The sequence below is a fragment of the Budorcas taxicolor genome, chromosome 6 (assembly GCF_023091745.1).
Source record: "Budorcas taxicolor isolate Tak-1 chromosome 6, Takin1.1, whole genome shotgun sequence".
In the NCBI taxonomy this organism is placed as follows: domain Eukaryota; kingdom Metazoa; phylum Chordata; class Mammalia; order Artiodactyla; family Bovidae; genus Budorcas; species Budorcas taxicolor.
This window is the reverse complement of record NC_068915.1, coordinates 25,143,725-25,159,597: the sequence shown is the minus strand read 5'-3', so window position 1 is coordinate 25,159,597 and position 15,873 is coordinate 25,143,725. Positions and strand designations below refer to the sequence as shown.

General features: G+C 37.1%; 1 protein-coding gene across 1 annotated transcript; it reads right to left on the bottom strand.

Annotated features, from left to right (window-relative positions):
* Positions 1-2,966: 2,966 nt before the first annotated feature.
* LAMTOR3 (late endosomal/lysosomal adaptor, MAPK and MTOR activator 3) lies at positions 2,967-14,301 on the bottom strand. Its single transcript, XM_052642026.1, has 7 exons — positions 14,212-14,301; positions 13,865-13,910; positions 10,927-10,961; positions 8,640-8,698; positions 7,033-7,166; positions 5,697-5,760; positions 2,967-3,959 (listed from the first exon to the last, which is right to left on the bottom strand). Exons 2-7 carry the CDS (start codon positions 13,871-13,873, stop codon positions 3,886-3,888), a joined length of 375 nt encoding a protein of 124 aa, XP_052497986.1. The 5' UTR covers positions 13,874-13,910; positions 14,212-14,301; the 3' UTR covers positions 2,967-3,885.
* Positions 14,302-15,873: the final 1,572 nt, after the last annotated feature.

The following is a 15,873-nucleotide window of genomic DNA, read 5'->3' as shown; positions in this document are numbered from 1 at the left end:
AGCCAGGCGGCACCCACAAGTGGGCTCTTTGATCCTCTCCTCTCACTCACGCTGGGAGTGCAGCTTAGGGAGTTACACTGTCAGTTTCAGGAAAGAGCAGGAGAATTATCACAAGGTGAATATAAATTCTGCTCCCCTCTACTGCTACTTCAGGTCAACTGCAGCAAACCTTTATTTCTGCCCATCTTTCCAGCCACATCCAGCCTTACACACTGCTTACCATGGATTCAGGAGTTTAAGTTATCTGTGGAAAAGGGCCAGATTTTTTTTTTTTTTTTACAATCACTGGGATTTTGTAAAATCTAGTTAAGTTACTAGAAAACTGAAGAAACAAATACAACTACCACAATCCCATTTTTTTAAATTAAATTAAATAGACTTGGGACTTCCCTGATGGTCCGTGGCTAAGACTCTGAGCTCCCAATGCAGGTGGCCCAGGTTCAGTCCCTGATCAGGGAACTAGATCCTACATGTTGCAACTTAGATGGAAGATTCTGTGGGCCACACCTAAGACCCAGTGCAGCCGAACAGATAGCTATTTTTAAAAATTCAATAGACATAGTGTACCTGCTGTTTTTTTATACCCTTAACTCTCAACTTCTGTTAACTTCTCATGTACTAACAAACAGAACAGCCCAGTCTGTGGACATTTCAAGTAGCTCTGGCTAGTGGACTGCTAAGTAAAACAGACCAGAGCCTTCTTGAGGAAGAATTCATCTTGATGTTGCTACGAATGAGCTTAATAACATCTACAGCCCCTTGAATTTATATAAAAGAGGTTATCCTCCATAACATGTGCAGGTCTCATTCAAGCAGTTGAAAGACCTTAAGAGCAAACCTGGGGTTTCCATGGAGAAGAAATTCCCCCTTTAGATGACAGGCTCAGCTCCTGCCTGAGATCTTCCAGCTTTCTGGCCTGCCCTACAGATTTGAGGTTTGCCAATTTCCAAAATCACGTAACCAGTTCCTTGAAATTAATCTAGTTCATATATATCCTACTGGTTGTTTCTTTGGTGAACCCCGAGTGATACAACTTCCTTTCCCAAATACCTCATCATTTTATTATATATTGTATTGTTTGCTAAAATATTTCATTATTTTTGAATAGTTAAAAATTTAAGAAGTGCAATAAAGTTTACAGTGAAAAGGGTCATTCCTTGGATCTGTTTCCCAAGTATCCAGTTCCACTTCATGGAGGTTATCTATGACACCCCATTCTGTGGATCTCCATGGACACCATCATATCAATACAAGCAAGTATCAATATGCACACGTATTTTTTCTTCCTATACATAAATTGCAGCATTGCAGTTTCACTGAACACTATTTTTCATTGAACATTATGTTTTGGAGATCATTCTATCTCAGTACCTAACATTCTTTTTTTCCATTGAGCCAATGTAGAAATTTCTCTAACCAATCCTGTATATTAGAGTGAACATACAATTTATCTAAAGTGGGACACTTGCGAGTTGAAAGGAGCACTTAATGATTACACCAAGAACAGCAGGTATAAACTGAAATTGTTAAAAAAAAAAGTCACCTTATCTGATAGATACTTCAGCTGTTTCTAATCCTTTGATATTACTAAATTGCAATGAATATACTTGTAACTATACACTTTTCACACATCCCTGTGGACTGGCAACATAAATATCCGGAAGTGGAATTGGGGGCTTTTGTGTCAACTTCACCAGTCATGGGGTGCCCAAATTAAACATTTTGTGCCTGTGGGTTCTGTTTCTTCGGAGAATCTTAATACAATGTGTCAAAGATTATGCACATTTGAGCTTGGTATAGATTGCCAAATTGTGCGAATTAAAAGGGTGTAACAATTCACATTTCCGTCAGTGGGGAATAAAAAATGTGCTTTTTGAATCTTTCCTCATTGACTTATGATGTCATTGTTACAATTTTTTATGTCTTATATGTATGTACTAAAGTCTGTTTCTGGGTTATTCTGTTCTACTGATCTGTCTAGTCATACGTCTGATGTAGGTTTATACTATCTTTAAAAATAATCTAGTTTTATATTACCTTTTCAAAAATTCCTTAAGAGTTTTACCTTCCAGATGAACTACAGAATAATTATAGAATCTATTATACCTCTTAAAATGGAAATTTTAATAGCAGTACTATTCACTATGCAAAGGTTAAGTATCTCCATTCATTAGTTCTCTTTCCTGGGGGGGGGGGGTGTACGTATGCACACTGTGTGTATAAAATATATAATATAGAGAAAAATAAAATCACAATCTTGGTCACCTCATTTATAAAAGACTTTCTTGTTTCATGCATCACTGCACTGGCAAAAACTTCCTGGACACAATTAAATAAAAACTGGGATATGGGAATTCTAGATTTTTATCGATGTATTTAATGCTTCATTAGGTTGTAACAACTAACTATTTATAGCTTGCTGAAGGTAAAACATTTGTCTTGTCCTTATTTCTTTGTAAAGACTACTGTCCTTGCTAAATTTTAATGCCTCATCCTGTGTTTTCTATAGCATCCTGTGCACAGCTTCATCGCAACACTTTCTATGCCTGTTTTGTTTACTGAGCTGTATATTCTTTAATGACAGGTACCACAATTTAGTCTCTTATTTATAGAGGATGGGAGGAGAGTGGGAGGGAAGAAGGGAAGGAGGGAGGAAGGAAGGAGGCAGGCCCAGTGCCTAGCCACTCACCGCACAACTTGAAGGACTGCATTCACTCATATGCCATGTAAAATGCATCCTTGGAGCACAGAAATATGACATACGCGTGTGCGGCTTAGAATTCTGCAATGTGGTACTTCTAGTGAACAGCACACATTTGCTACTCAATGCCAGGTACCAGTGATGAACTCTGACTGTCAAAGAACCCAGGAGGAAATTAAAGCCTTGAATGATAGACTGCATTCCTAAAAATGAAAAGCACGTGCTAGAACTGTGATACCAATTACGCAAAGATTAAATTAGGCTCCTGGATGAGGTTTATTTTCCAACTGACAACTTATATAAGGTAAAACAGTCTCCAAACTAGACAAGAAACACTTATTTATGTGGTTGAAAGAGTGAATTAAATTACAGAGTTTAAACATTTGAAAACAGTCTGGCGGGGGCGGGGAAACCTATGTAGTGCTCAAATTGTACTTTTAAAAATACTATTTTATTTATCCTCACGTATGGAAAAACGGACATACTACCATGCATACATACATACCAATATTGGAAACAGAATTCAATAATGAATCACACCTAAATTTACAAAGACTAAACAAACATTAAAAAAAACACTGATTGGTTATAGAAAGCAGAGTGGAAGAAAAAACCATTAGCTATCATCTTCATTTCCATTAAAGACCAGCACCCTCTAAGAAGAAACAAATTCGTTAGTAAGACTCACCTACAGTGCACAACAATATATACAAATGAAAGTTAGTGATTGTACTCGTTTCATTCACTTTTCATAAGCCACTTTATCTTCCTCACACTCAATGCAAAGAAAATAATATGAAGAAAAATATGTCCTCATTATTCACAATAAAAAGTCTGCCTCATTCTGCAGGCCTGGCATATGGTATAAAAGGGAGCACTTCATGGCTCAAGGGGGTCGAAGTATCATTTTGATTCTGAGCCACCAAATAGGATCTCATGCGTATTTGGTGACTGGACTAACTCCACGGGAGCTGTGATAGACTGAACCATTTCTGTGGTATCCCCAGATCTCACCTACACAAAAAAAGATAACCATCAACCTATCCATAAATTCTATCTGTAAGGCTCTTTTTCTAGAGTAAAGTGGAAAAAGGGGGTCCTTGAGTACATGGATTACAAGTGTCACTGTGGCCTAAAGATTGCTGGATTGATATTGTGTCTGATATGATGAAGAAAATTCCAGATTAAGAAACTTCTACAACTTGTCTCAATTCTTCAAATAATGGAGCAAGTTCCTTTTCCAGGCTGACAATTAGTCCTAAAGCAAAGAGATTAAGAAATTTGAACATTAGAAAAATGCTCATCAAAATTTATATACTAAAAAGTAAATGAGACATGGTTCATTTTCCATAACTATACTTAAAACAAAATACTGTGACTCTGAACAAAGTAATTGAAAACACACAGTTATTATGAAGTTTACTTTCATCTATGATTAATGTAAATAAATAAAACCATTATATGTATCAGAAGATGTAAACTGAATTATATATGTGTTATACTTTTGGTGGAGTTTTATGAAAAACTTTAATTCATTTATACCTCATTATTTCAAAATTTGCACCAATTCAAGAATAATACACATGATTTTTACTAAAAAAAAAAAAAAAGACCTTTTCCTGACCCAATTTTAATGAACTTTATCAAAAAACAGATAGATAGCAAAGAAATAATCAGATACTTATTATATAAATTCAGTAAAGCTAAGGCACAAATGGATATTTCAAAGGCAAAAATGTTTTAAAGATGCCTCACAGGACTATAAAACACACACTGAAAGAAGCAAGCTACTAGAAATCAGCACATCCAGCTTGCTAGTTTCCTAGGGTAGAAGGCTATATATCTTAAATACTGCTTGTTTTTTGCTCAACTAAAGATCTTCTTGTCTCACACAGCATTCAAAGCACCTGGGATTCACAAGGAAATGTTCTACGTACTAGAATACAATTCTGGAGATTATCATAATTTATAACAACTGATGATTTTATAGTATGATAGTGATTTACCACAACTGAGGTTTAACATATTTAAAATACCGACACCACTACTATCCTATACAAAGAGTTTTCACATACAGTATTTTACGGCTTGAAAACATTTAGAAATGAAAGACACCCAACAGTTCATTAAATCTAAACCCCACATTTTAAACATGAGCAATCTAAATACAGGCTTCAGTGATACAGTCAGAAACAAAACTGGCTCAAATATCTTGGAAAGAAAAGTAAAGCAGTTCTAACAGTGGTGAAACCTGGAGACAGACCTTTAAAAAATTCCACTTAAACTAAAACAGAGTAAAAAAAAAAATGTAATTCAACTGAATACTGTTATGATTTTACACAAAAATAGCCAGTGAAGACCACTGGATATAATGAGATCTTACAATGCTCTCTAGAAAGTACAGCTTCCAAGTGTTTGCCCTCAAATTCTTCCACTTTGAAAAAGAATTGAGTATATTCATCCTAGTCACACTCTTTAAATTCCCAAATACATTTACCTTGCCCACTATTGTTCAAAATTTTATAGATTGGTCCTCATGGAACTGAATTCATCTGTGATCATTTTTATGTTTTGTTTGGTTATTTTCTCCACTGTTTTTTTTTTTTTTTGCTTTCTGAAACTGTTGTAATGTGAGCAAGATACTGTATTAAAGAGGGGAAAATAACATTTAATTTTCCGTTCTATTGTAAATGATCACTTATTTATACATCATCTCATCTGAACTAAAAAAATAATAGCGTAAGATCAAGAAAGCAGTTCTTAGCTCCATTATACAGATATAAACAATACTATATTTGTTTATATTATATAAACAATTGTTTATAATATATAAACAATTCAGAGAAGTTATATTTCCAGAAAACAAGGAATAGATGGTAGCGCTGGGCCATGCATTAAGGTTTTCTTACTCTAAATCTGTATTCATATCATATTAGACTGTTCAGATCCAGTATTATAAAGATTAAAAGCTGTATTTAAGGTAATTAAAACATACCTGTATTAGCATTGCTGCTGGCTATGAAACTCACTACCAAAGGTAAACGATTGAATTGAACCACCTAAAAAGAGAACAAGATCTAAAGTATAATGTTATATAGTGAAAAGGTGGTATAATTCAAATCAAATATCTTAATCTTTCTAAAAACTTTAAATGTGCAAGATATTAGCTTGACATCATGGTATTACGTCATGAAAGGTGAAAGAGCTGAAAATAAGTATTTCCGTAAAACAGACTTACTCATTATCTTAGAGACATTAATATCACTTAGTCTGGAAAGTTTCTAAGGTGGGGCTGTCTTCCTCATCTTTTTTTATCTTCTAAAGCCCTGCAAAGTGTCAATTACATAGTAGGGGCTCAATAAATATTTGATAATTAAGGAGCTAAAGGCATTATTTCTCAGTCATTCAAGTGGTTATAATGTCTCAATCTTTTGCCTCCTCTGTACCACTATAATTTAAATTAACTTACATTTAAGTCAACTTAAAATCAGCTATCTTTTTAAAAAATTTAGCTTCAACCTAACCTTTACTGACTAAATTAAAGGTCAGATGAGCTGGTTATCTTCTGCCTAATAGATACTAAAACACATAACCTTTAAAATAAAAAGTACCACATCTGTATCATTGGTAGTGCTTGACTTACACCCTGGGAAACTCTGCTCTGTGGAAAGCAGCGCATGCTCAATTGCTCAATACTGGAGTGAGTTGCCATGCCCTACTCCAGGGGACCTTCCCGACCCAGGAACTGAAACAGTGTCTCTCCTGTCTCCTGCATCGGCAGGCAGATTCTTTACTGCTGTGAAGAAGTTACTGATTTATTCTAACGAAAATACAGCTGGCGATCAAGAGATCTGTAGCAACTAATTTCTCTCCCACAAATAATAACCTCATTTATTTTATATATTTATATATTTCACGCCAAAAGATGGGATTAGTAGCAATAACAAATGTAAATAACTATCATTTGACTTTCAAGGAAAATCCTGTATCTGTCACAACAACAACCAGTGTGTCATTTGAGAAATCACAGTTGTTAAATAAGCTAAGGGCACCATCTACTGGAGGTATTAATAACAGTGACCTGACTTACCCTTTTTAGGATAATATATATTTTACTATTCAATCTTTTAATCTAATTGTTCATATTAATTCCTGAAGTAAAATGTGAAAAAAAATCACTACAGTTTAACATAACCAATTTGAAGGTGAAGATGTTAAAATTCCATCACTTTGGAAACCAAAATTTAGAATTATAAAAACAAACTATTCTACAAAGAAGAGAGAATAATAGTTGAAATCATCAGCAAACCATTTGATAATTATGAACTTACCTGGTAGGTGTTATAGTAACAGATGATACTTTTATTTTTTGAAAGTCCGAGTTTGCTCCCTTGGTCTGTCGCAAGGGCAAAAGTTGATAAGAAACCAGGTCTCAAAGCATGCTCTGGAGCATTATCATTGGCCACTGGAAATACAAGTGATTTAAGTAAAAATTTTGTAGGATATACAGTGAGAAGACATTTAGAGTAGTTTAAAAAAAAAAAACAAAGACATAAACTTGTAGGAAAAAAAAAGCACAAGAGTTACGCTTCACAACACTGAAGTTCATAATACTAATTGGGTCTCATCAGTTTAGGTGAGAAAAACCATTCAATCACAACGAAGGGAAAAAATACTGGTTCTCACAATTTTTCAAAAAATTTCAAATGAATACTAACCGTCTCTATCTTCTTAATATCTAACTTAAAACAGGTTATGATTATCAGTACAATTAATAAGTTGAATATTCTGGTTAACTATGAGCTAAGTGAGAATACTGGAAAAAAAGCTTTAAAAACCTTTGCTCTTACAAAACCCACAGAAGCATCATTTGTAGATGATGATAATTCTACACCTGGCCACTGATTTAAGTTTTTTACACTCACTGAAAGGTCTATGTGGAGTTGGTTGTACCATAAGTGCTGAGCTTAAGGTTTTAACAGAGATCCTCAAAAAGAACACTGGAGCTGGAAAATCTGAGATTATTTTGTTCAAAGTCCTCGTTATGGAACTGAGAAAAGGAAGTGATTTGCCCATGGCTACCTATGTTCTGTGCTGGGTTAGGAAGCACACTGGATCACATATCAGAAGATGATGGGTTCTATGACCATCTTGTCACTGACTCATGAGCAACTTGGAGCTGACAATGTACTCTTTGCACTTGACCATTTTCATTAATAAAATGAAAGAACTACATTAGCTAACTTCTAAACTTTGATTGAATTCTAAAGTCTGAAATTATCTGACATATAAGATAACCTCAGGTGAAGAATATATTGTAAACAAAATATGCAGAACATTATTTAACCTTTCTGTCATATCACATATACTTAAAAAAAAAAAAGAGTTAAACCCTTAGGCAAAAAGAAACCTTTTCTTTCCTTTTTTTTAGGTTAACCAACTTTTCTTTAAGCAAGAATTTTTGATAGATTCTGGTTAACTAAAGTAACTGTGAAGTTAAAAGTTTTTCAAAATCTTATTTCCAATAAGGAAGAACAAGAAAGAGTAAACAAAACAATAAATTTATGTTAATTCAAATGTACGGCTGTTTATCCTAAAACCACCAGCAATACTGATGAAAAATATATGCTGGGGGAGTCTGTGGGTATAATATGTCTCGCTGCATATATGCTCATTCTCATGATTCAGATTTACTAACTGTTTACATTATACATAAAATGTCTTTAATGGGAAACTGGGCCTTCAATAAATCCTTACTTAAACTCTGCATCCTATCATGAAATAGTTGATATATAATTAGATTCCAACCTATCCTTCAACACACAACCTGAATGTACTGAAATGGGTTATTTTTTGCTTGCTTTCTGTATTACCCAAATATAAATACATTTTTATTCAAAAGCAAACATGGCACTGACATGTAATTGCGGCATTTTACCTTTGATGACAGGCACTCCATCTCTATCTGACACAACAATAGCATGGAGCCCCTCAACACTAGAAAGGAAAAGTTAATGTATTATAAAACACTGTCTCAAAATATGTACCTTCAAAATCATAATGATAATTCTCATATATATTTCTGAAAAACCATGAGAACTCAATCACTGATATAAGCTCCTATAACATGTTTGCAAAACTCTTCCACCATAAGAAGCAAAAAAGAGACCCAGTTGCTGCCTTCCCACAACTTGCAATCTAAAAGGAGAGTGGCTATCGTTCAGATTACCTCACACAAATCTAACACTACAACTGTCCAGAACTGCCATTAAGAGATGTGTGGGGCTACGAGAGAGCTTATAAAAGGAGGGGTAGATTCAGATAGATGGGTCAGGCAGGGCTTCCCGGAGGAAGTGGTACCTCAGCTGAGACGTTATGGTAATAAGAAAAGTGGAGTGGGGAGATCACTGTAAGCTGAGAGAACAGGACAGAAAGAATGGAGGTCACAGGGCAATCCTCTGAACCACGCTTACACAAGAAGTAAACAGAGTGGTCAAGACCACAGCTCTGAAGTAAGAAAGACCTGAGTTCCCGTTCAGGCTCTGGTGTTTACTGTTTATGCTACCTTGCATCAATTACAAAACCTCGCTAAGCCTCAGTTAATATGAAAATGGGGATACTTGTACTCATTTGTGTGTGTAAGTCATTTCAGTCGTGTTCAAATCTCTGTGATCCCATGGATTGTAGCCTGCCAGGCTCCTCTGTCCATGGGATTCTCCAGGCAAGAATACTGGACTGGGTTCCCATGCCCTCCTCCAGGGGATCTTCCCGACCCAGGGTCTCCTGCATTGCAGGCAGATTCTTTACTGCTGAGCCTTTGGCTACTGTGAAATTTAATACAATGATGCATGCAAAGTGGAAGGTGGCTGGTAGACAATTAATATTCAAAAATATGAATTAATATCAATGTTGTCATCTGTACACACTGAAAATAACATAATTTGTCCCTGCAATTTAAATATGAAATTATTAGTGAGAATTCCTAGAGCCCCCAAATGTTAAAAATTATAATGGGGAAACACTCAAATCATCATCATTTATACTGGGCTTCCACATGGTGCAGTGGTAAAGAATCTGCCTGCTAATGCAGGAGACATTGCCACAGTCACCCCAATCTTTAGCAACCACTTCCCAGACTGGTCAGCAGCCATCAATACTGAGGCAAGATCCTCCACCAGCAATAACATTAAGATTCATTAAAGGCTCAGATGATGGTTAGCACTTTCTAGCAATAAGGTATTTTTTACCTAATGATGTACACTGTTTTTTTAGACATCATGTTATTACACACTTTACAAACTACAGTAGAGTGTAAACACAACTTTTATATGCAACAGGAAACAGAAAAAATTGTGACTCGCTTTATCTCAATATTCACTTTACTGCAGTGGTCTGGAACCAAACCCACAATCTCTCTGAGGAATGCCTGTATCTTAAAATATCTGCAAAATGCAATGTTTGTTGTTCCTACTATATCCCCAAATAAATGGAGATTGTTATTAGCTTAGAAAAGAGCAGTATTAGCTTAATATTTTAGCTTAGGAATGAGAAGTATCACTACTAACTTAATGTGCAGGTGCATAGAGTATCTCTGACGGTTAACAGTGGGTGTCTCTGAGACAGGAATCGTGTGGCTGGATGACAGGGTTAAGAAACTCAATTAACTTTTGCATCTTGAACTTTACAAATATATTGCCTACTCAAAACGTGGCAGTGTTAGTCGCAAAGTTGTATCCAACTTTCTGTGACTCCATGGGCTGTAGCCTTGGAGTGGTAGGCATTTCCTTCTCCAAAGGATCTTTCTGACCCAGGGATTGAACCTGAGTCTCCTGCATTGCAAAAAATTGTCAATCACTATACTGTGTACCCCCATGTAGACGCAGCAATTAAGTCTTAAAAGCAGTATGAAAAATAAAGGCAAGTTCCTAGGTTTTTTAATCTACTAAACTGCTGTGAAAGAACTCTAAAGTGGCAAGAAACTGGGTTCTAGCCCTTCACCATTCACCAGCTGCTTAATTTGAGACAAGTCATGTAACTTCTCTAGGGATCATGTTGTTTATCTGCAAACTCAAACCGTATCACTTGTGCTACCTAAGATTATGTTAGCCATTTGAAAGTGCTAAATAACAGCAGAACATAGTATTAGTCTAAGGCAAACAGAAACAAAATACTAAACAAAACACGTTAAGCAGAAATTATTTAATAACAAATTAGTAATTTTTTACCTCGGTAATTTTTTATACAGGAATCGTTTTAGATCCTGAAAGAGAGTATAAAAATTTTACTATAATAATATGCCTGGTACTGGTTCTCTAGACACTGTCCTATCCACATCTCAGGTACCTTAAGTATTCATTCACAACCATTCTTGTTTGTGTTTTGTCTTTCTCGTTTTGCTTTTGATGCTTTAAGGACTGGTGTAACTTGCAACAACTAATCTTTGTTTCTAAGCCTCAGTTGCATTATTTGCTGAGTAAGCATAATTAAAGACCCTACATTATAAGACTGTTACTAAAGTTTATTGAAAACACTCATGTCAAGAGATTAGCATATCCAGCAGTGGAAACACAAATACATATTAGCTATAGCATTAGACCATACTTCTCATACTACTGTACATCTTGTTGCTAACTTTGCATTCACTTCAGAATATATTATGAATATTTTTCCACATCCACAGACTTTTTAACGTCACTTTAAGATCCGAGGTAAGTTGACTAACTTCGTGAAACTCACTTTTCTTACATGAGTAAAGACACATGACAAAGTGTGTCAAGCATTTAGCATGGAACATAATTATGACTTAAAAAAATTTTGAGACTACTTTGTCTCATTATACTCTCTCATCTGGGGAATTTCACTGACAGTCCAGGTAGCAATCATGAGTTCTACATAGGTAAATCAGATACATGTTCTTTTGACCCTCTAATTCCTACTACTCTCCAAACCTGAATGTTCATTTTAGTTCATGCTATCACCACCAGCTTACCTTTGCTCTCATCTTAAACACAAAATCACAAAACTCATCATTTTTCATCCAAAATCTAGATTTCCTCAATCTCTTCCTGTGTCCACTAATGGCACTACTGTTCCCTGTTACTTAGCTTTGAAACTTAAGGTAATATAATAACCCTAAACTTCCATGTGTCACTTTAAAAACCACTTGTGAAGTCAAGTATTTTTAAACTGATGTTCTCCTCTCCTTTTCGGATGACATTACAATTTAGGTTCATTTTAATATTTATGACTAATACCAGCCTCCCAATTGGTGTGATGGTCTATCACTTCTATCTCACACATTTCTACACAAAGCCAATAATCATATAATTCTCCTTCTCTAAATGGACAATTGCAGTGACTCTCAACCCTGGCTATGGACAACACTTGCAGAGTATAAAAAGAACTCTGACGTCTGTATTGGAAATGCTCCCCAGAGCATTCCCCATGCAGCCAAGATCAAGAACCAATGTTTGAATGGCTCTCCACTGTTTACGGAATTATGTACGAATCCTGTAGATATTTGAGGCTCTCTACAATATGGATGGGCTACAACACATTTTATAGTCCTGCTTCCTACCACTCCCTCATACACTTCCTCAGCTCCAGATGAAATGGGCTATTTACAGCTCTGCAACACACATCTTTCTGTTTCCTATCTTTAACTTTGCTCATGCTTTCATTCTAACTATTAATAGTAATACCCTCTGGATCTTACTTTAAAAAAAAAATGCTACTCATCAATTAGAGCTAATCTCAACCACCAAATACTCCAAACAGGCTTCCCTGATAAAGACAAACTGATGTAATCCCTCTCTTCTCTGAATTTTCACACAATAATGTATGCATATCTATGATCACTTGCCTATTGTACTTTTTTTTGTAACCTTTAAAAATCCTTAAGGAGAGAAATTATACCTTAGTTATCTTTATTTCTCCCACAGCCCTTATTAGAACAATCTTTTCAAGGGAGATGCTCAAAAGAATTCAGTGATTTGATTAAGCCTGGAGAATAAGGCCTCAAAAATATACTGGAAGACACCCAAAAATGGAGTGATAAAGACATAAAAAGTTGCTAAATGTTGAAACACACAATCCTGCAACCTAAAAGAAAAATCAGATTCATATTGTTGAATAATCATTTAGTGTAGTTAAGAACATGGATTCTGGAGTCTGCATGGGTTGGTATCCTGACTCAGCAACAAACTAGCTGTGTAATCTGAGGAAGTTACTCGATCTTTCTGTGACTTAGCATCTTCATCTATAAACACAGTGATTAACAGTGCATATCTCATGAAAGTTATTGCAATAATTAAATGAGTATCTGTTCAATGTTCCAAAGAATATCTAGCATATATATAAACAAAATGTGTGTGTGTTAGTTGCTTAGTGGTGTCGGACTCTTTGCAACCCCACAGACTGCAGCCCATCAGGTCCCTCTGTCCATGGGATTTTCCGGGCAAGAACACTGGAATGGGTTGCCATTTCCTTCTCCAAAAGGAATTACAGAAAGAAAGTGAAGTCGCTCAGTCGTGTCTGACTCTTTGTGACCCCATGGACTGTAGCCTACCAGGCTCCCCCATCCATGGAATTTTCCAGGCAAGAGTACTGGAGTGGGTTGCCATTTCCTTCTCCAATATAAACAAAATAACAGTATGTAAAAATATAACAGTATGTAAAATATAAACAAATATAAACATTAATAATATTAATTCCCTGTTGTTTCCAGAAAGTAGTACAATAAAGTTTCCTAAATTTAGAATTTTAATTGTATTGCTGTGTTAAAAAGGCAATGGTTATAAATCATCTGAAATTGATACAGTGAACCCAAAGAGACTTAACTGGAAAAGGATTCAGAGCAGCAAACCATCATTTAGAAACTGAAATGGTAAATATGCAGAATCTGTCTTATGCCTGGGGCGTGGGAAAAATAAAATTGTCTCAACCTCAGGCACCTTTAAGTGTCTTCCACCCCCATTCCAGGCAGAAACTCAGGGCCCCGAAAATTACTCCTATTAGTCTCCTGACTTCAGATCCTAGACAAAGTAATTGGAGGGAAGCGGTAAAACGAAACAAATTTGTATTTAGGAAGCGCTCTCTCCCCACCCAGTAGTCTCAACCTACTCTCCACTCTCTCCTTCCTCTTATATGGGGGTGTTAACTCACATCCGCCATGATGAACCCCTTTCTCCGGCAGGATCAATCTCCACGCCTGAAAGAGAAACTCCGGGTGACTCTCCCCTCAAGACTTCCTCTCCCTCCCCACCCCCAACCTAATAAGCAGTGTCAGCTCTCCGCTGGGTCAGGCAAGGATCCACGGCTCCAGGGCTCCAGCCAAGGAGGCTGATTGGAGTCGGAATTCCCAAATACTCAGCCGGGTAACCGAGATGCCTGACAGCCCACTAACCCCCAAAATCCAAGCCCAAACGGGAGGCGAAAGCGGCATCTTCTCTTCCGTCTCACCACCCGCGCCACTTGCGGCCTATGCCACCGGGCAAAGTGGCTGCAGTTACCTGGGTTTCTGGGTTGCCTGTTTCTCTGAACTGCCACTTCAGGGACAACTTCTGGGACAGGTTCCTCTAAAAGCCGCAGTCACATGATTTGTGACCTCTTCTGTGCTCCCGGAAGCACTTCTCAAGACACCGTCGCTAGGTGACTCGGGATTTCCGGGGCGGTACTTCGACAAGGGAGCGCGCATTTGCGCGGTAAGCCCCGGTCCGCTCACCGCGGGTGCTTTTTGCATCTGTGAGTTCAGGCTGTCCCAGAGCTCTGCACTTGAATAGAGATTGCTTTGCTTTGAGATCCCGGAACCCTGAAGATTCTCAGAAAACGCAAGCAAGAAAACGTATTTGTTTGAGGCGGGTGCATAAATTTCATTATTTTTTTCTTGTGGTCCGCTATCTTAAAACCTCTTCTTGTAGATGAATACATTTAAAGGGGGTGGTGTTACATACTGAACAGCAAGCCCCAGGTCCGTCGGTCTCTGATCGTAATTTATTAATCTTTTGGCTTCCCATGGGAGCTACCCTCGTACTGTGACTTGTCTGGATTGAATCAAGGATCCTTGAGCTTTCTGGAGATCTCCTTTGTGCGTACATCAAGCTTTTACATATGCAGACATGGAGCAACCTTTTTTCATTGGCTCTTTATTCAGAAGACCATACTTTTTAAAAAAATTTAAATTTATTTTAATTGAAGGCTAATTACTTTATAATATTGTATTGGTTTTGCCATACATCAACATGAATCCGCCACGGGTGTACACGTATTCCCAATCCTGAACCCCCCACCCCCCACCCCCACCTCCCTCTGCATACTATACCTCTGGGTCATCCCAGCGCACCAGCCCCAAGCATCCTGTATCCTGCATCGAACCTAGACTGGCGATTCGTTTCTTATATGATATACATGTTTCAGTGCCATTCTCCCAAATCATCCCACCCTCTCCCTCTCCCACAGAGTCCAAAAGACTGTTCTATATATCTGTGTCTCTTCTGCTGTCTCACATACAGGATTATCATTACCATCTTTCTAAATTCCATATATATGCGTTCGTATACTGTATTGGTGTTTTTCTTTCTGGCGTACTACACTCTATAATCGACTCCAGTTTCATCCACCTCATTAGAACTGATTCAAATGTATTCTTTTTGATGGGTGAGTAATACTCCATTGTGTATATGTACCACAGCTTTCTTATCCATTCATCTGCTGAGGGACATCTAGGTTGCTTCCATGTCCTGGCTATTATAAACAGTGCTGCGATGAACATTGGGGTACACGTGTGAAGAAGACCATACTTTTAAGAACTGTCTATAATTTTTTATTTGGTGCATTGCTTGTTTGCACATTGCACATTGGTAGGAAAATGAGGTCTAGGGGAACTTCTTTTCCACAGATCATCAAGTTCAGTTCAGTTGCTTAGTCCTGTCCCAGTCTTTGTGACCCCATAGACTTCAGTACGCCAGGCTTCCCTGTCCACCAATTCCCAGAACTTGCTCAAACTCCTTTCCATTGAGTCGGTGATGCCATCCAACCATCGCATCCTGTGTCATCCCCTTCTCCTCCTGCCTTCAGTCTTCCCCAGCATCAAGTCTTTTCTAATAAGTCACCTTCACATCAGGTGGCCAAAGTATTTATTGGAGCTTCAGCATCACCGTCAACCCTTCCAATGA

Coding starts and splice junctions, on each gene's coding strand:
- LAMTOR3 (XM_052642026.1), bottom strand. Junction 5,761..7,032: donor GTTACTATAACACCTACCAG/GTAAGTTCATAA, acceptor TTCTCTTTTTAG/GTGGTTCAATTCAATCGTTT. Junction 3,960..5,696: donor CAGCAGCAATGCTAATACAG/GTATGTTTTAAT, acceptor TCTTTGCTTTAG/GACTAATTGTCAGCCTGGAA.